This window comes from Neopsephotus bourkii, unplaced genomic scaffold (assembly GCF_033783945.1).
Source record: "Neopsephotus bourkii isolate Nb327-2 ecotype Australia unplaced genomic scaffold, CSIRO-AGI_Nbou_v1 NB_1749, whole genome shotgun sequence".
NCBI classification, from domain to species: Eukaryota; Metazoa; Chordata; class Aves; order Psittaciformes; family Psittacidae; genus Neopsephotus; species Neopsephotus bourkii.
The window spans coordinates 9,236,355-9,256,789 of NW_026902223.1; the positions used below are offsets into that span (position 1 = coordinate 9,236,355).

General features: G+C 57.9%; 1 protein-coding gene across 1 annotated transcript; it reads right to left on the bottom strand.

Annotated features, from left to right (window-relative positions):
- Window positions 1–4,398: 4,398 nt before the first annotated feature.
- On the bottom strand, window positions 4,399–5,964 carry LOC133225241 (GTP-binding protein Rhes-like). The gene has a single exon (XM_061377435.1). It carries the CDS (start codon window positions 5,589–5,591, stop codon window positions 4,587–4,589), a length of 1,005 nt encoding a protein of 334 aa, XP_061233419.1. The 5' UTR covers window positions 5,592–5,964; the 3' UTR covers window positions 4,399–4,586.
- Window positions 5,965–20,435: the final 14,471 nt, after the last annotated feature.

Below are 20,435 nucleotides of genomic sequence, written 5' to 3' on the forward strand. Positions count from 1 at the left end.
TCCAGGCTGAACAACCCCAATGCTCTGATTCGGAGAAAACTCCAGGAACAAACTCACCAACAGTTTCAAGCTGACAAGCAGGTATTCTTTATTGCGGTTCCCAGAGACACGGGGGATAACTCCTCCTAATGTGTGTCCCCGTATTGCTATACAAGCCATCCTTAGGTAGTCCCTGGGCATACATACATATTCATGAGGCTACATATGGTTTACATCATTTTCCAGAAAGTTTCCCGCATGGTACCAGAATGTGGTGCTGGTCTCCGAGGGTCCTTTACTTCTCCCAACGATCTTCATCACTCTGGCAGCCTTTGAAGCACCGGGGTAATTAACACCACAGACATAGCAATCACCCTGTCCTTCTACTTAACAGCTAGTTTAACTGCTTCCATCCCCAGGTCCCTTTTTTCTATTCTGCTTTTCTTAACACTTTCTGTACTGAGGTCCTAAGGACCTAAAACTACACCAACGACCTTCAAGCACCGCAGTTATTGTCCATTACAAAGCCATCAAACTTAGTTACTTAGAACTGATTACATTTTGTGCCTCCTTTGTCTCAGCTCTCACCCTGTCTCCATACAGGAGCTGCTCCAGCCCCTGATCAACCTCGTGGCCTCTCTGGACTTGCTCCCACAGCTCCATGTCCCTCTCATGCTGAGGACCCCAGCACCGCACACAGAGCAGAGCAGAGCAGAGGGGCTGCCTTGCTCACCTCCCTTCCGCAGCACCAGAGCCCTGTGCACATCAAACACCTGTGAAAAACCAGCTCAGGCCTAAACTGCCGCTGGTTCACCCGGAGGAGCAGGGTGATGAACGCGAGGGCTGCTGCTGCTGCCCGCTCTGTCGATGCCGTCCTGGGGACAGAGGTGCTTGCGTGTGGCTCATCCAGACCAAGGCTTTCCCTGGATCTGTGCCCCAGGGCACTGCAACAGCCTCACGTTAACGGAGACAGCGCTGCACCGCTTGCCCCTGGGGCCATGATCGCAGGCATCCTCCCTCCGCATGCTGGAGCTGCTGCTCTGGACGTGAGAGCGCTTTCATCTTCCGTGCCCCTGACCCAAGGAGCCCAAGAGCCGTGCCTGGGGCTGCGAGTGCTCCCGGCCGCATTAACGGAGCCCCCCGGGGCAGAGCTGAGCTGAAGATCTCCGGGTCCAGCCCCCATTTCCTTCGTGTTGAAAGGAAACGAAATTGCAGGGGCTTGGTCCTGCCCCGCATCCCGCTGCGCACACAGAGCTGCCCGGCACCCACCTGGGACCCAGCGGCCCCCGAGCGCCCCTCGGCCGCACTCTGCTGTGGGGCACAGGCTGCACCCGCACCGCGGGCACAAAACCTGCCTGGCTTTAGCCCCGCTCAGCGCATTCGCCCTTCTCTCGCAGCAGGGCGGGGGGAAGCGGGGCAGAGCTCGCAGCGCGGCGGAGGACAGCGCTGGGGCAGGCACCAGGGGCTCCCCCCGGGCTGCTTCGTTTGCCTTTTGGTAGCACAGCGAAACGCGGTGCCCCAGGGGTGGCACGGGCTGAGGGCTCGGGTGCTCTGCAGCCCTGCCTGCGGAACAGGCACCTTAAAGGCTCTCCCTGCATGGCAAATGCTTCCTAACCCCAGCACCACAGCTGTGTGTAACCCATCACCCCAACTGTATGTAACCCCATCACCCCAGCTCTGTGTAACCCCCAGCTGTATGTAACCCCAGCTGTGTGTAACCCAAGCTCTGTGTAACCCCAGCTGTGTGTAACCCAAACTCTGTGTAACCCCAGCTGTGTGTAACCCCAGCAACCCACCTGTGTGTAACCCCAGCACCCCAGCTGTGTGTAACCCATCAACCAAGCTGTGTGTAACCCATCAACCCAGCTGTATGTAACCCAGCACCCAAGCTGTGTGTAACCCATCAACCCAGCTGTGTGTAACCCATCACCCCAGCTGTATGTAACCCATCACTCCAGGTGTATGTAACGCAGCACCCCAGCTGTGTGTAACCCATCACCCCAGCTGTGTGTAACCCCAGCTGTATGTAACCCCCAGCTGTGTGTAACCCCAGCACCCCAGCTGTGTGTAACCCCAGCTGTGTGTAACCCATCACCCCAGCTGTGTGTAACCCCAGCTGTGTGTAACCCCAGCCAAGCAGCTCCATGCAACAGGACTTCAGGTGAGTGCTGCAAGACACCAACCCCAAACCTGCAATGCCCCAGAGAGGAGGTTGTGCAGGTGAGAGACAAAAGGCTTGGGAAGCTCTGCCCCTCATCCCAGCAGCATCCCTGCCCTTCATCCCCACTTGGGACCGCCCCTGGCAGGGCCGGAGGGGCAGGAGGGGGCTGTATAAGGCGGGCAGGCCTTGGGTGAGCACCTCCAAAGGCTCCACTGACTGCTCGAGCCCAGTACTGCAGCGGCACATGGAGGTGTGCTCTTCAAGAGGCTCCCTGCACATCCTTCACCTCGGTCTTTGCATCTTCTGCACCTCCAGCATCTTGGCCTCCATCTCTTGCAGCTCCAGCATCTCTGTTTCTGCATCTTCTGCAGCTCCAGCATCCCGGTCAGCATCTCAGCACCAGTGTTTGCTGTTCCCCGTGGGTCATGGGCCAGGGATGGCTGGGAGTGGGGAGGCCTGGATCACCCAGGGGTTATTGCTCTGCCAGGGGAGCCAGTGGTGGGCATGGGGAGCTCAGGGAGCCGGGGGGGAGGCGAGCTGGGACCTCACCAGGGCATGAGGAGCTGTTCATAGCCCTTCCTGTGGACCAAAGCAGGCAGGAGGGTGCTGGTAGGAAGCCTTGCTCACCCCAGCTTCCTGGTCATGCACTGCAAAGGGGTGGTGGTGTGCTTCTTCTGAGCATCATATTGTAACCCAAAAGGCCCAGTGCAGCATCCCTGTCCCCACTGCACTGGGTCAGCCGCCGAAGGGGAATGTTCCCTGTGTTTCATCCCTTGCAGGCAGGAGTCCTCTTTCCCCAGGACCGGGCTCTGCCCCGCACACCCCTGAGGTGCTGGGTGAGCAGCACGAGGTTCATGGCTGTGAGGTGGAGAGCGCTGAGGCCATCCTGAGCCATGGATGCTTCCCCACTGCCTGCCCCTGGCCTCACCCTGCCTCAGGCTGCAGGAGGAGGGATTGTCCTGCCCTTGTACCAGTGCCCATAGGGAGGTGGCTGCAGGGTGCCCCAGTAAGGGATGCCCACAGGAAGGCTGGGTGCTCCCTGCCAGCACCAGCTCCTCTGCCCAGCTTGGCAAGGGGCTGAGATCATGGGATTGATCCCTCACCATCCTGCATGGCCAGGGTGAGCAGGGACACAGCATGCTGCAGGGCTGGGCCCCTGAGTGCCCGGCTGCCCTGGGTCTGGACCAGGGTGGGTGACTTTAACCCATCACTCTTGAATGTCTTTATTGTGTCTGGGTGGCTGCTGAGCAGGATAAATGCTCCTTACAGCAGGGATGGGCTGTGTGAGGAGAGTAAATCAGTGCAGTGCATGCTAAAGCACAGTGAATACTGCCCTTTGGCGCCCGTCTCTCACTCCTTTTGTATCTCCTTGTACTGTGTTTATGGTTTCTGTTTCAGTGCCTCAGCTGCCTTTTCTGCGCTTGGATGTGATAGGAGCACTTTGAACCGTAGCCCTTCCTGCCTGCTGGAAACTGCAGGGGTTCAATTGTCAGGAAAATCTCAACACCAAATCAATGTCCTGATGCTGCCGGGGAGGCTGCAGAGCTGGGGAGGCTCCCCCAGGGCTCCAGGTGAGCATGGAGGAGGGAAAAGCAAACTTGAACAGGGGAGACTGAGCTGAGCTCTTAGGCAGAAGCTCTTCCCTGTGAGGGTGCTGAGGCGCTGGCACAGGGTGCCCAGAGAAGCTGTGGCTGCCCCATCCCTGGCAGTGCTCAAGGCCAGGTTGGACACAGGGGCTTGGAGCAAGCTGCTCCAGTGGAAGGGGTCCCTGCCTGCGGCAGGGGTTGGAGCTGGAGGAGCTTTAAGGTCCCTTCAACCCAAACCAGGCTGGGATCCTGTGAACCTCAGTGATCAGGGGTCTGAGCATAACCCCCTGATATTGGGCACTGCAGCATTTGAAGTACAACAGAAAGAAACCCGGACATTTTGAAGCAATGTGTTTATTAGGTATGCTTAAAGATGGAAGAAGAAAAGAAAGAGAGACTTCAAGAGGTGCACAGACTGCCCTATCACATGCTCTACACCCAGGTACAAACCCAGAACCACTTTGGACACCAGACCTGCTGTAACTGCAGACGTGCCAGGAGGTTGCACATGGAGTGCTTGGGGTGAGGTGACACAGACCGGGATGAGACCCAGGTGCGAGGCAGCAGCACGATGCCCACCTCTGATGGGCACAGACACAGCCCCGCTGCTTGTCTGCCTGTATCCCTGGTACCCCTCCTGCCTCTTCAGGCCCTCTCCCCGCACACCCCCCCCAGCATCCAGCATCTCTTCCGAGTCCCTCCTCCTGCTCATCTCCAGCTCTCCCCAGTCCCACTGGGCAGGGTGGGGATGAGGAGGGAAGAGGTTGGAGGCAGCAGGGTTGGTTCTGGCCGGGGCAGCTCCTCTCCCCTCCCAGCCCACCTGAGATTCCAGCCGGTTCTGCTGCCGCGGGGCGCGGGGCTCAGCACACGGAGCAGCTGTTGGTCTTGTTCATGGGAGGCCTCAGCGCCTGCTCCTTGGGCAGCGTCTCCCTCCTCTTGCAGAGCGCGGGGCTGAGCCGGCCGGGCAGGTTGGCTTGCTGCAGCAGCTCCCGGAACACCTCCAGCACGTTCTCGTTGTCCTTGGCCGACGCCTCCACGAAGCGGCTGTTCCAGTCCAGCTCCACCAGCGACAGAGCATCCTCCACCGGCACCTGCCGCTCGCTGCCGCTCTCTGCCTTGTTGCCGACCACCACGATGGGAGGGAATTTGTCTTCCTTCACCTCCAGGATCTCCTCCCGCAAGCTCTTGACGCTCTCAAAGGACTCGGCATCATCTACGGCGTAGACCAGGGCGAAGGCATCGCTGTTCTGGATCGAGAGCTTCCTCATGGCCGGGAAGGAGTAGCTGCCACTGGTGTCCAGGATCTCCACCTTGACCGTGGCCCCGCTCACCTCGTACTCCTTGCTGTGCAGCTCCTCCACCGTGCGCCGGTGCTTGGGCTCGAAGGTGTCCATCAGGAAGCGGCGGATGAGGGCTGTCTTGCCCACGCCGGCAGCACCCAAGAACACCAACCGCACGTGGTTCTTTTCCTTCACCACCAGGGACATGGCGCAGAGGGGACAGGATGCTCCGCCGCTGGTGCTCACCTCAAAGGGCTCCCTGGATGGCCGCAGCCCCGGTGCCTGTCCCTCTGTCTGTCCTCCCCGGCACCGGCTCGTTGCAGGCAGGGAAGTTTGGTTCCACCTCCCTGCAAACTTCTCCCGGCTGCTCTGCCGCTGCAGTGCCCAGGTCCAGCTCGTTTTGTATCCTGCCTCCCCTCTGCCATGTGGCACCCGGCCGTCCAATCTCCGTGGGTTGTGGGTGCTGAAGGAGGAGGGCAGGGAGGGAGGAGAGTGGGGTGCTCCGGGCCAATCCGCGGAGCTCAGTCCTGGGAAGCCACTGCAGCCCTGGGGAGCACCGCGCTGCGTTGCACATTGCACTTGCATCTCTCGCCACTGTCAGTAGCGCCAGGGAGCCGGCAGCGGTGCAGCCGTCACGCTGCGCAGGCTGCCCTGCCCTCCTGTGCTCCCTGGGGATTAACCTGTGGTACTTGGCATGGGCTTGCTGGCAGCATCCCTGCTCGGCAGTGGTCCCTCGCCCATTGGGTGGCTCATGGCCGGACATGGCAGGAGCTGCCCGATGTCACCCACGGTGTTTCTTACACTCACCTGCACCTGGGGACTTGTTCTCACACAGGGGTGCTGCAAACGCCCCCAGCTCTTCCTTGGACCCATGAGATATTTGACCTGAGGGGAAGCAAAGCTCTCCCTGAAACCCGTGTGTCAGAACAGGCACATTCAGCTGCCCGTTGCTCTGTGACTGATTTAACCTGAGGGGCAAACAAGATCTCCATGAAGCGATGCATCAGGGCCCCTGCGATGCTGAGGGTCATGGGCAGGAGCACCGGCTGTGACCTGCTTCAGAGAAACCCCACAAGGGCTGCTGGGTTCATCAGGCCAAGAGGTGGGATGTGTGCCCATGCCCGTCTCCGCGTGGATGGGCATCAGCTCTGGAAGGGAGTTTGCTCATAGAGGTACAGGCTGCCCCGTGTTTCCTCAGCAGTCACCGTCCCTATTTCATGCTACGGTTGGTTCAGAAGCTGATTTATGCCAAGTGCAAACACAAAGGGAACTTGCTCAAGAGCTAAAATGAGTTTTATCTTCTTACCTTTGTGCGTGCATGGGTTTTTCCTAGCTTTGGACCCATTTGTGTAGTTTAGATGCAGTCGGTTTTCTTTCCATAGCAAAGCTCCAGCTTTTGGTTCTGGCTGAGTTAAGCCTGTTGATTCCAAAAGCCCTTTTCACAAGAATTATTCCTGCCTCTAAGTTCCCCAGTTGTTGTCACACTGTAGGAGCGCTGAGGACTGAGCCTCAGGAGTTAGAAGATGCTGAGGACACGGAAGATGTAATGGCCCATCTATAGGACCTTATGTGAGCCAAAGACCAGGGGAAGGGATGGATGAGCTGCGTTTAGGCACGTGAACAAAGCAGTGACCACAGGTTGGTGCCTGGTGTATCACCAGCATCAGTGGGAATGAAGAACTGAAGATGACGACAGAGAAGGGCATGACAAGTCACCTCACCCCAGCTTTGGAAGCTGTGTAAAGCCAAACCCCAGTTTTTTTAACTAGGAAAGACTTGGGTTAATGCCTCTTTGTGCTTAAATGGACAAAGTGATGGAGGCTTTTGGGAAAGGAGATGAAAGGGGTTTCCTGAGGTCCTCCCAGACAGCTATGGTGAAGCTCTGCAGGGCTCAGCCAGCCCTCAGGATGTGCTGGGGGCCTCTGCAATGCCCTCACTGCTGCTCTCTTTCCCAGTATTTTATTCCAAAGGGCCTCAAAACATGGATCTGTTCAACCTCAGCAGCACCCATCACTCTTACCGGTGCAGAAACGGTGCCCAAGGTAAAAGAAGAGGCAGGAGGGAACAGGGACCCTGGGCTCCAAACCTGGGCCTGGCTCTAAACCATCCCTGCTGCTGCCAGCACCTGCAGGAAAGGAGCTGCGAGCTGATGGGCACACTGGGAACACCAAGCAGTAACGCCAGCCATGGAGGGGCTCCCAAACAGTGCCCGGGAAGGTGACCCTGGTGCCCTGGGAGCCAGCACTGGGTCACTACTACTCCATCACCACCACCGTCTGCAGTCGTTCCTGTTGGGAGTGGATGTGTCCTGCATGGTGGGGCCAAGGTGAAGAGCCAGCCCTGGCTCTGTGAGACAAAGGAGTGTGCTGCAGAGCAGCAGCCCCACGCTGCAGCCGCACGCAGCCTGTCTGCACATCCCCAGTGATTTTTCACATCAGTTGTCTCCCCTTCCTTTTCACATCTGTGCTGCTATGGTTACCGAGAGCCTGAAAGGTTTTAAATCTCCCTCAGAGCAATGGAGGATTTCAGGGGTAATCTTGTTAAGAGATGAGCAATGAATATTTCCAAAGGCCTTTTGCATGAATATCTCGTTCCCTATTAGCTTCTGTCCACTGGCAGCAGGGAAAGCAAAGCACAGGGGGACTGTGTGCAATGAAGGGGAGAAATCAGGGAAGGATGAATGCAGTGACTTGTTTCCCACTTCAGCCTTTTGTACCCGGAATGATGTTCCTAAAAACTGTGTTTTCCGAGGGAGGCTTGGCCAGCTTGAGTCAGGGATTACACAAACATCATTATTTCGGCCTGGTTTTCCCCCAGGGAAAGACTCAGAGGCCCTTGATGGACACTGGGAGCTGGGGATGCTCATGGCTGAGTCCTACAGCAAAGCTCTGCATCCCTTAGCTGTGCACTGGTCCGATGAGATGGCTCCTGGCTTCAGCAGGGAGCAGCCAGGATCCATGCAGGGTTCAGTAACTGGGTGGGAGAGTTGGGTCCTGCACCAAGGGCATGTGCTGTACCCGTGGGGACTGGAGCGTGGTGCCCTGGGCTCTGTGCCTGCAGAAGGGACGGTGACGGCCTGAGGAGGGAGGAAGGGAGGGAGCTGCTGGTAGAGGAGTGCAGGCAGTGAGGGAAGGATGGGGGAATGACAGCAACGATGGGCAGGAGCTGGGATGGGGCATGGAGAAGCTGGGGTGGGTTTGGGGCAGGTGGAGCCCCACAGCTGCCATTCGCAGGCAGATTTGGAACAAGGGGTGCTTGGGGATATACAAGAGGGTTCTTGGTCACCCTTACCCCAAAGCATCAGCCACAGAGTGGTTGGATACCCTGGAGGGTGGTCCCCAAGGTCCCAATGAGTGCAGAGCTCGGACAGAGCCATGAGCTGGGCTTGAAACACCGGCCAGCTCCTGCCTAAGTGCAGCCCCCTTGGGCTGGGCAGCCTTCAACAGCCAAGATAGGGAGGTTTGGGGTGCACACACTGCTGCTTCCCACCATGGAAGCACTGGGGAACAGCAGCAGGAGCAGGGATGGGGGCAGAGGAGGGGGTTGGACCCCTGCTCCTGGGAAGAGCCAGCAGCACTTAATAAGGGAGAAACTGGGCTCTGCACAAGTATCCCTCTTCCCTCCCACTGCTGTGTGCATCCTGCGACGTGGGACATCATGGACCCTATTCCCATGCTCCTGAACCAGCCGATGGAGCTCTCCCAAACCAGGCCCTAACGTTCTGCCAGGTTCTGCAGCATCTTTTACAAATACCCACTCTTGCTTCACGGGCAAAGCCCTGTGCTTGGTGCCTTGAAGGGATTGTGCGAGGCTGGAACCCAAAAGAGCACAGGAACCTCTCCCACTGCTGCCCAGCTCTGCTGCCAGACCCAGCCCCACTGCAGCGCTGAGATGTGCCCCATTGAGACACCTGAGGAACAGCCCGTGCTGCTTCTGGACGTGGCTTTGGGGAGCAGCTATCTTGGTTGTCACGGTTCAGAGGGGATGGAGCAATGCTCTCTGAGGAGCAGCGGGTGCTGGGCATGGCTCCAGTCCCTGACGTGGTGCCCCAGTAACCCAGTGACATGGAGGGGAATGCTTTCCTGGCTGCTGGGAGCGTGTGCCTTGCCCATTGCTCACAGGCATCGTTATAAACGGGGTAGCAAACAGTTCTCAGCACCGTGACTCTTCTCCATGAGCTGGGCCAGCTGCTGGGCGCTGATGGAGCTGCTCATATGTGGACTGACTCCTGCAATGCCCAAGCACCCCATAACAGGACACAGGGGCAGCCCATGGCAGCAGGATGCTTCCACCCCACACCACCTGCTTGTGCCTCTGCCTCCTGCTTCTGCCCATGGTTATATTCATGGTGTACGTGCGAGCGGCTGCGTTTGCAGCGGTGCTGCTGGTGTTCGGGTGGGGAGGGGAGCAGGAAGCAGCCAGTAATGAGAAACCCCACAGACACCGTGTCCCCAGCTGCTCACCACCACGGGCAGGGGCCAGCGGTGAGGCCTCACTGCTCCCATATGGAATGAACCCTGGACAAGAGAGCAGGCAAAGATGGGAGTGGGGAGGAGAGGGCTGGCCCCACTGCCTGTAGCAGGGGTTGGCCAGGGATGGGGGCACCCAGCCACACAGGAGAGGGTTAAACCTCTCCCAGGGATTAAATCCGAATGTCCTTTGATTTAGAGGCAGGTGAGAGGAGAAACCTGAACCCTACAGCTTCCACCCCCACTTTAGGGGGGCCGCAGCCCTCCCGATGCATAGATGGATCATCCATACGTGGGGCCGCTGTCTGGAACAGCGTGTCACCGGATGGAGCCTGTTCCCAGCACTGGTGAGGCCACCGCGGGGTACATCCCACCCCAAGCAGGGACAAGCTGTGGCTTGGCTCTGTTCTGGGGGGCGGATGGGGGTGAGCAGCCCTGGAGAGGGTCACAGCAACCCTGCCTCCTGCCCCACTGCCTCCTTGCTGCGCAATGAACCCCAGGGCAAAGTGGGGTTGATGGGGAAGGCTGTAATGGCAAGGTTGCAGGAGCTGGTTGCAAGAGGTCAGGGCTGAGCTTTGCCCATAGCCCTGCACTGGGCATCAGTGGGGAGAGAGGAGGAGAGCAGGGCTGGATTTGGGGTCTTCCTGTGCTGGCAGAGGAGGAATGGGAGCAGATCCCTGCTGGCATCACCAACAGCTTCAGGAGGACCAAGGGCATCCTCATGGCATGCCCTGGTTAAGTGTATGGGATCTCCCTCAGGGATGGGGCTGATCCAACCCAGAGCTGCGCTCTTGGAAACCAATGTCACTTGTGCAGCCCTCGGTGAGGGTGCTCAGCCCTGGTGTCACCCACAGCAGCCGGGCATGGGGGCAAAGGGGAGCTGACCCTGGCACAGGCATTCCCCAGCTCATCCCTTCTGCACAAACCCCACCTTTTCCAAGCAAAAGAGGTCACCTCAGCTTTGATAACGGGGACCCAAGCTGCTGTTCTCTGCTGTGCCCCTGCTCCGAGGGGAACAGCACTGCGGAGGGGTGGGCAGCAGCACATGAACAGCCTGTACTGGACACGCAGGGTAACAACATCCAGCATCCCTGTAAACAAAGGCCTTGCTGAGGACTAAGGGGATTTAGCGCAGCTGCTCTGCGGCTCGGAGGAGTCTCTGCAGCATCTCTTATCTTGCCCTGGTGGGGATTAGCAGCCGGAGAGCAAAGCTCGCCCCTCTTTGGGCCATCACCGCGGCTTTTCCTCAGGTGACACCGGTGATGCTCTCTGTGGCCTTGCTCTTAGGGCATTGGGAGATGAAATATGTGATGCCGGGGTCTCAGATGTGTGTCCTGCAGCTCCGAGGGGCCTTGCAGGAGCAGGGCTCCAGCCCGCTCAGTGGTCCCGGTGTTCCCAGTGCCTGGCTCTGCCTGGTTTTGCCCGTTATGGTGGCATTAATGTAGGAAGCTCAGCCCTGGCACATGCCTTAACCTCTCGAGACACAAGAGTGTGGCTTCCTATTAGTGTTGATCCACTTTGAGGGGGTTATAAGGTGCATTGGGCAGCTGGTTCCCCACGTGCTGCTCTGAGTGGGGCTGAGCCTCTTGCACATGGGGCTGAGCTTCCTCCATGCCAGGCTGCAGCCACAGAGGTGGCTGGGGACAGGGAGGGGGCTGTGATCATCCCCACTGAGTTCCCCTGTAAGTGAATACATCAATCCAGGCTCAGTGGGTGCTCTTGGTTGTGTGCCTGATGCTGACGTGGTCATGAGAGCCCAAACCCAAGATGGGTCTTGTTGCCCTGGGTTCAGGATGCAGATGAGGGGGCAGAGATGCTGACAGAGCAGTGGGGCTGAATGTGAAAGAGGCACGAAAAGGAATGGTCCAAGGCAGAACAGCATTCACCAGGGGAGGACTGGCAGGGGTGTACCTGATAGTGCATCTCTGAGTGACTGATACACATCCTGGCATGCATGGGCAAGGTTTTTCCTGGAGAAAATGGCAGAATTGGGTAAGAGCATCCCCGAAATACAGCACAGGGTCCTGACGTTGTCCAAACCCCTTCATTGTGAAGGGAAGAGAGGAGCTGTGCTGAAGCTCAGAGAAAGCCTGGCACTGCTGAGGGGTGACCGGAGGGCTCTGGGGAGCCAGGAGTGGACACATGGCTTCTCATGGCAGCGTCAGGAGGGACACGGCTCTTCAGCAGCCCCACTGCATCAGCACAGCATTGCCTGCAGCAGGGTCTGGCACCGGCTGGAGGTGCCTGTGACCCCGGACTTGGGAGATGGGAGCGCAGGGAGCACCCCTCCAGCTTCCCACGGGGCCAGAGCATCCCCTCTGCTGCCTGCATCCGCCCTGCAGCTCAGGCTGGGGACGCGGTGCCTCTCTCCCAGGCTGCAGCCATCACCGTGTGGTGCCTCAGACCCCATCACCCGCGCCCGGGTCCTGTCCCCGAGCAGCGTTCGCAGCTTCCCCTGCCCGTGCCCTGCTGCAAGCCCTGCTCACACCATGCCCTGTGCAAAGGCAGCCGTGACACAGCCCCGAATCCAGCCCCTGGTTTGGGCTGCTTTTGTTGGACTGTGTGGAAATGTCATGCTGTAAACACCCCCCGGGATGCAGCCTGTCACTGCCCATCAAAGTCCATTCCCCACTCGCTGTATGGCCTTAACTCTTGGGCTTCCGCTCCGCAGTCCTCTACCCTATCCCTAGTGACCACTTGTTCTTAAATAACAAAGAAACCTTTACTTCAGAGGGCAAAATTGACCTCAGTGTTGTCCCTGAGCTGGGGTTTGCTGTAGCCACATCTATGGTCAGACTGCTCCTTCCTTTCCAGGGCGTGTGCAAAGGATGGATCAGTCAGAAAACCACGAGGCTGTCATTCATTCTGCACATGCTCCCCCTTCATGTGCCAGGTCCCACAGTGCATGGTCCCTGCCCCAGTCCTGCTCGGGCTCCCCCAGACCTCTCCTCCTGCCCCCCTTGGGTTTGGGGGCGAAGCCTCCTCCTCCTCCCCTCACTGCATCCCCATCCCCAGGGCCGGTGCCACTGTGAGAGCTCCTGACAGCACTGCAGGAGCTGCCGCTGTCTGGGCTCTGCAGACAGAGCCCGGGGCTGCAGCACTGTCAGGACACCTCATTCCTAACACACATTCCCTGTCAGTGCCCATCAGCCGCAGCCAGCCCTGCTCTTCAGCCCAAGGCCACCGTTGTGCTGAGCTCCTCCATACCCAGCTCCGTTGCTGCTCTCCCAGCTCCTCGCATCCACCCGGCCCTTGAGCTCTCCTGGTGTCCCCGAGGTCTGCTTCCAAGGAAGCAAACTGGTGTTGGGGAGCTGTGAAACGGGACCTCACCCTCGCTGCCTGCTGGGGTGCACCCTGCCCTACCCACAGGGGTGACTCTTGCATGGCTCTGGGTTGCAGAACCTCCTTCCAGATGGGAACCAGCTGAGACCGAGAAAAGGCCCCTGTCCTGGTGGTCAATGGGGTGACTGCACCCCTGGAGAGCAGAGGGGATGGGGACAGAGGTTGCAGCTAAGCCAGGAGCGGGGATGTGCTGGGAATAACAAAGACCCCCAGAGCCCATTTGCAAGCAGGTAGCGAAGGGCAGGGGACACTGCATGAGCTGACTTGGGGGTCTGGGGGTGAGATGGGGGGCTCAGAGCTCCTCTTCCCCATAGGCCTGGGGGCACAGCTGCCACACATGGTGTGTGCTGGCATCAGAGCTGCTCCTGAGCGCCTGAGCAGAGCTCTGTGGCTCTTCAATGGCTTTGACGATGGGGAGTGACATGCACTCCGCTTCCATCAGCCTCCCCCAGCATCAGTGTGGAGCAGAGAGGAGCTGGCAGCGCTAAGATACCTGCTTCAGCTGCTTTATGCTCAAAATCAGGTCTCATCTCTATCAAGGCCCGTGTAACTCCAGTGGCACTGGGACGAGATGCTGATATCGCACCAGGATCTGCCGACCTCTCTCCATCTCCCACACAGGGCCATGCTCACCCTGTGGGGCAGGCAGAACCTCCTGCACCGCCCGAGTGGCTTTGTTTTCCCTGTGCAGTGACCTGTGTGCGTGCTCCTGTGTTCCTCCCCTTCCCTTCCAATCACGCTCGGAACAATGGTCCGTATTTAATCAGAGCTGATGGATGGGGCTTGAGCTGCTGATGCTGGCCAAGTGCCTCCGCGTTTCACAGCAGGGAAGTGGGAAGGAACAAAGTCCCAGCCTTTAATCCACAGCTCCAGCGCCCCGGCTCCATCCCTGAGTGCTGCTGAACGCCTCTGCAGGAGCTGCTGCATGGGGAAGAGAAGTGGGATTTCGTTTTCCAGGGTAAACTGAGTCACGGAAGGCAAAGCACCACTGCATCCCTGCTCACGTGCTTTGAGGGTGAGAATTAGAGTGCAAGGCTGCAGCAGGGACACTGCTCACCCTGCACGGGGTCTTCTCCAGCTGGGAAAGGAAGGAATGCATCCAAATGGCTCTGAGGTGCCCTGCAGGTGCACACTGTCCTCCCTGGGGACACCTCGGTGCTCAGGTCCATCTCACTGGCACCATGGCCGCTGTGCATGAATCTGTGCCATTAATGATGTGACTCCCATCCCTTCCCTGCTCTCCAGCCAGCTCAGGGGGGGCACAAGGGGCCTGGAGCTGAACCTCTGCAGCCAAGCAGGATCAAGGGCACTTTGTGGGCAGTAGCGTTGCTGGGCTCTGCAGCATCCCCCTGTGGTGCTTGACAAGAGCAGGAGCCTTTGCTGCTATCAGAGGACTGGATACCCAAGAGGAGTGATCCTCTTGACCTGCCCTTTAAACCCTTCCTTAAGCAGTGAGACTGGGACTGATCCTGCCCAACCCAGGGAAGGGGACTTTGGGCTGCTGCAAGCTCAGGGGTAAGACAGAAGCGTGTTTATTTCACCAGCCCTTGCCCTACCCCTGCCCCAGAGCACCAGGGGCTATGGTGAGTGCTGCAGCTCTCTGTAGGCAGGCTCACACTGGGGAAGCATCGTCCCAGTATGGATGGGGAGAAGGAACCCATGAGCACACATACCTGCAGGCACCGCAGGCAGAGCTCCCCCTGCATCTCATTCCCAAAAGCCCTGCCAGCTCTGCCATTCCGCCTGCCCAGGGCTGGGGAACAGCAACCCAGTTAGCTCCAGCAACCTCCCATTGCCTAGGGCAGTGAGAGAACCCAGGGGTGGGCAGGCAGCACCCCACCACCCTTGATAGAGCTGTGACGGCTGTGTCCTTCCGTTGGACTCAGGAGCACCTCCAGTGAATGAGGCTGTTTCTCATGGACATGTCCCCACCACCACAGACACCTCCATGGACATCCCTGGCCCCTTTGGAGCCACCCCAATTGACCAGCTCAGCCCAGCCACGCTTGTTTGCTAGAGAACCATCCAGATTGAGTCCTTCCTCCAAGGATGCTGCTTCTTGTCACTGTCACGTCCACAGGCTGCTGAGGCAGAGCTGTGAAGCAGAACTGACACGTTCTGGCAGCTGACATCTCCAGGAAGAGTTCAGCATGAAGACAAAATAACCCTACAGTGAGTTCCTGTCCCACAAAGGCCAGGACGCTCGTGATGCCCAAACAGGAGAAAACAAAGGCGAGGGTTTGTGCCTGATTCACATGAGCAGCGCCAGCGGTGCGGGGCGACCTGGCACGGCCAGATGGGGTTGGCATTTCTCTGGCCCTGCTCCCTCACCAACTGGGATGGGTGCTGCTGTGCCACGCTCCAGATAGCACGGAATGTGTGCCCCGGTGAGCCTGGCACAAGCGCTGCTGTGGTGGGCTCAGGTAAAAGGCTCTTTGGGGGCTGTGTGATGATGGGTGCCTTTGCACACAAACGGCTGTGCTTGTGCATGGGGTTTGCAAAGGAAAACTGTGTTTGCAAAGCCATGGTGCTGAGCAAAGGGGGGGTAAAGCCCTCTGCTGAGGATGGGCTGCAAGGATGCCCTCCCAGCAGCTTCCAGCCACTTGGAGCTGCTGCAGGCTCCATCCCGGCTTGGGAACTTGGATTGTAAAGCCCAGTCCCTTTCTTTCCCCCCTCTCCCCCCCGTATTTGTTTTTCCATACGAGACATGGTGCAGGCACTGCGTGAAGCTGATGCTTGCCCACTTGGCTTCTTTCCTCTCTCACCTAGCACAGCCTGGGAGCCTGAGAGGGAGGAATGGAGAGCACTGCTCTGCACAGGGAGGGATGGAGAGCACTGCTCTGAACAGGGAGGGATGGAGAGCACTGCTCTGCACAGGGGGGACTGGAGAGCACTGCTCTGCACAGGGAGGGATAGAGAGCACTGCTCTGCACGGGGGGGACTGGAGAGCACTGCTCTGCACAGGGAGGGATAGAGAGCACTGCTCTGCACAGGGAGGGATGGAGAGCACTGCTCTGCACAGGGAGGGCTGATTGATGGTGCCTTGCTGCATGAGCCTGCACTTTAGAAGGCATTAAGAAACCCCCTTACAAACCTCCTTGAAAAGAGGTGAGGAAAAGCACTCGCATTGTCAGGGGTCTTCAACTTGCTACTGAGCACCCTGCTGCAGCCCTGAGCACCTCTGCCCTCAGCCCAGCACTTGCTCAGGGCTGAAAACCTCTTTTCTTTCAGCATCACTTGCCACGGAGCTGCTGACATTTGTGACTTGGCCCTCCCTGAGCCAGGAGACTGCAGCTTGAGGGACGAGGGCAGCACCTCTGTGCTTTGCTCTGCCTTCCCCTGCTGGCTTTGAGCTCCCAGGTCCCTGCTTGCAGCATCTTTCCTATGATCTCATCCAGTGAGCACGGACCCCAGCAGCATCTCCCATCCTCCACGGGGGCTCTCAGGGCTCCAGCATTGCAGGAGCTGGCAGCCTGTGACGTTGGTGGCCTGACTCACAGCCCCCAGGCCCTGCCTGCTCCATCCCATCCATCCCTGCCTGCTCCATCCCATCCATCCCTGCCTGCCCAGCGGTCTCCATGCTCTCCATGAGGAGGTTGTGACAGATGTCACTTCAGGTGCCCACGGTCTTTCTCTTCCTCCCCATTGGGCTCCCTGAAGTGGTTTCTTCTCCTGTTTTCTCCTTGTTGAGGGCCGCTGGTTGGGCTGGGGTTGCTGATGGCTCCATCTCCTGCCTGATCTCAACAGAGAGCTGGTACCTAAGGTGCCCCACAATTGCTCCTGCAGCTGCTGCAGCCCAGCCAGCACCAGTGAGTTCTACACTACCTAAACCCCAAGCTCTGGGGAGGAGGATGAGGATGGCACAGAGAGGCTGGTGGAGAGCCAGGGCCTGCCCTTGCCCAGGAAAGCAGGGTCTGTAAGGGAAAACCCTATGGAGGATTTTCCCTGCAGAGACTCCGTCTGCAGCTGCCCCCTCTAGGGCCAGAACAGCCCCAGGGGTGAAATCACCCATGTCCAGCAAGAAAAATACCCTCTGCCTGCTTTGCTTGGCTCTGGTCCGGATGCTGATGGGTGCTGTTGGGCCACCCCTCTCAAGCTGTGTTGGCTCCACATAGGGTGCTGAGTCCAGGGTGGGCAGCATGGGGTTGTGCTGGTGCTCACATAGCATCACTGCAGCCCAGCCCAGAAGCCTTGTCCTGGGCAGCCCTCACCCCCTGTGCCAGGGAGCTGGTGGCTTTAGGAGGGCCGGAGCAGCAGGGCAGGGGCTGCACCATGCACCTGGGGTGGAAGTGAGCCCCACAGTGCTCTGCTGGCACAAGCTGTGATGGGAGGAGGTTTCTAGGAGCTGTTAGGGAACATCCATCAGTGATCGAGAGGGATCTGAGGGAAACCCGCTGGAGCAGGAGCAATCATCAGCTGTATTTACAGCTCCATGTCCTCCAGAGCCACGGATGGGTTCATGTGGGGCCGTGGTCAGGGCATCCGGAGCTGTTTGTCCACTCCTATGGCTGGAGGGAACTGCAGAAGCTCCAAAGGGAGATGCACTGAGCTGGTAAAGCCCCCTCAGCAGGACCTGGCAGTGCTGGTGCCAGCCCTGCCCTGCAGACACCTTTGGGGGTGAATGCCCACAAGCACAGGCAGGCTCAGGGGAGGGATTTTATGCATTTACCTTGTGCTCGCCCTTTTCAGCTTGTGGCCACTGATGGAGACAGACTGGGTGGCCCTGGAGAGCTGCAGGGGCTCTGTGGTGGCTCCAGGGTGGGAGCAGCATCAGTGCTCGCACCTACAGTCCCATGTGGTGAGAGGGACACAGTGGTTTACTACAAACACAGTGTGGTGCCCACCCTGGGCCCGTTTAAGATGCTCTTTTGAGGAACAGTGGTGTATTTTCCGTTCCCATCTTCCTAACTCTGCTGCTCCTCCTCTTTCACCTCCCTTTCCCTGGTGGAGTCCTGCACATAATAAATCCAAAGTGGTTACAGCTCGTGAGCTAATTCTGATTGAGGCCATTGCAATGTGCAGGATGTTTTTGCACTTCCACAGGATTTCTCCCACCAGCTCCAACGGGGTTTCTCCAATATTAACTTTCTCATGACCCCTGTGAGATAATGGCTGTTTCGGAAGATCCCAAACACCAGGAGAGCAAACCAAACGACAGGCTGATGCTCGGAGGACAGTCGAGCATCCTCTCATCAGGGGCAGGGTGGTTTGGGGCTTGTGGAGGGCACAGGGTGAGGGGATGGGTGATGACCAGCCCCAGCCCCACACCGCATCCCTGGCCCTCAGGGGCTGGGTGGCCGCGGCCGTACGTGGGCTGCTGGCACCATCTAGTGGGGCTCCTCGGGGACTCGCGGCGCTGCAGCCGCCTCCGGTGCCCTGTGCCCGCATCACGGCCCCGGCCCCACGCGTGGGCATCGCCCCAGCTCCTTGCCCCTGTTCGTGGGCTCTGCAGAATCAAGTACGTTGGAAAAGACCTTTAGGAGCAAGTCCAACCTTTAAACCCTTTATACCCTGGGCTTGGGCTGGTGGGGTTTGTGCCTTAACACCCCAGCAGCGCCAGACGGTGCATTTGGGGGTACAAAGCTGCCGCCCATCAGCACCCCCCCCAACCAAAGCACAGGGTTCATTCAACCAGAGCAATGCCTTCCCCAGGGGAGCTGTGTGGTGGAGCAGCCCTGGCCAGCACCGTTGGCACCTGCCCAGCTCAGAGCTAAGAGCCTCAGCCCTTATTTCACTGCCAGTTTCAGTTCAAGAGAGGAGCCTTGGCTGGAGAAGGCAGCTTCCCCCCTGGGCTCAGCACAGCCAAACAGCACAAGCCAGCTCCTTGTGCGATGCCTTTTCAAGGGCTTTTGTCTTTGGTAACATCCTGAGTGGCAGTGATAATTATGGGCTGGCACAAAAGCGCTGGCCACACGTTCAGAGTGGAAGTAGGTCAGGCAGCCATCTGGTCCTGCTGACCGGGCTCCGCGGCCACAGTTACAGATTGTCATTGCAGAAGCTTTACAGCATGGATAGAATCTGGAAGACCGACCATAAATGGGTGATTCAGCCACTGCTCCAACCCCAGAGGTCAGGAGAAGCCCAGCCTGACATTTATTGGCTCCTGGTTTAAAAATAGCTAAAGCTTTGCCTGTTTCTCCTAATAAAAACACAACCTTAATTCCCCAAATGTGCCTCAGCCTCCCACGTGTCAGTGATGGGGTCACCGTGGAGCCCATCTCCCCCACACCACGGAGTTCTCCCCCCTGCAAGTGGCAGTACTGAGCCACTCTCTAGAGCAGCATGCTTATTCCTGAGAGAGACAGAATCATTGTACCTTTGTATTGTTCAATTTCAATTAAAACAACCACAACCCTCACAGCAGCTGCGGCCACAAAGTAACTGCAGAGCAGTGCTTTGGTTAAAAGCTCACCCTTAAAGAGTCATCCTCATACCAAGCACCATAGACTGGTTTGTGTTGGAAGGGACCTTAAAGCTCCTCCAGCTCCAACCCCTGCCACAGGCAGGGACCCATTCCACTGGAGCAGCTTGCTCCAAGCCCCTGTGTCCAACCTGGCCTTGAGCACTGCCAGGGATGGGGCAGCCACAGCTTCTCTGGGCACCCTGTGCCAGCGCCTCAGCACCCTCACAGGGAAGAGCTTCTGCCTAAGAGCTCAGCTCAGTCTCCCCTCAGGCAGGTTCAAGCCATTCCCCTTGGCCTGTCCCTCCATCCCTTGTCCCAAGCCCCTCTCCAGGTTTCCTGCAGCACCTTCAGGCACTGGAGCTGCTCTAAGGTCTCCCCTTCAGGAGCCTTCTCTTCTCCAGGCTGCCCCAGCCCAGCTCTTAGCCTGGCTCCAGAGCAGAGCTGCTCCAGCCCTCGCAGCAGCTCCATGGCCTCCTCTGGCCTTGCTCCAACAGCTCCACGTCTCTCTTGTGCTGTTGCCCCAGAGGTGGATCAGGACTGCAGGATTCTGTGATGTGATAAGGAAGCAACCAGCAGAGGCCGTTTTCCCCTCTAAAACCACATTCCATGTACCAGGACCTGCTCAGGTTTCTGCTCCTCAAGACAGAGAGCTTTGCTGGTGGAGAGTGTCCTGCAAAGCAGATCTGGCAGACTCCAATTCAGCACATACAATAACCTGGAAGCTCTGCATCAGACGGATGAAAAAGAAGCAGATCCTTTTTTTTCTCCAAACAGTTCACATTTATTGATAACGATAAAAAAATCTTTTAAAGACTATCTGTATTTTATTACCAAGAATGAGGTATTATGTATACAAAACATTTACAGGGTTTGATATGCAGTTCATGAGTACAGACAGGAGAGTGCAGAGGGGACACCCATAACAGGAAAAGAGCCAACAGAAGAGTCATTGGCAGGGAGAAGGAAGAGCAGTAATATCACACAAAGACAGACCAGGCTATGGGAAATTAATTAGACTGCAGCAATCAAGTCATATTGCCACAGCACTTTGCTTAGAGGAGGAGGAACTATTGGTTTTGTGGAATTTTATCTCCCCAGCTGTTTGTGCTGTCATGTGCTTTGAGCTCTAAAGGATGTTAAGATGAACAGCAGGAAAACCCCAAAGTGCCACTTTTGAGCCAGCTCAAGTGCAAAACAAAATCTAGATCTTCAGAC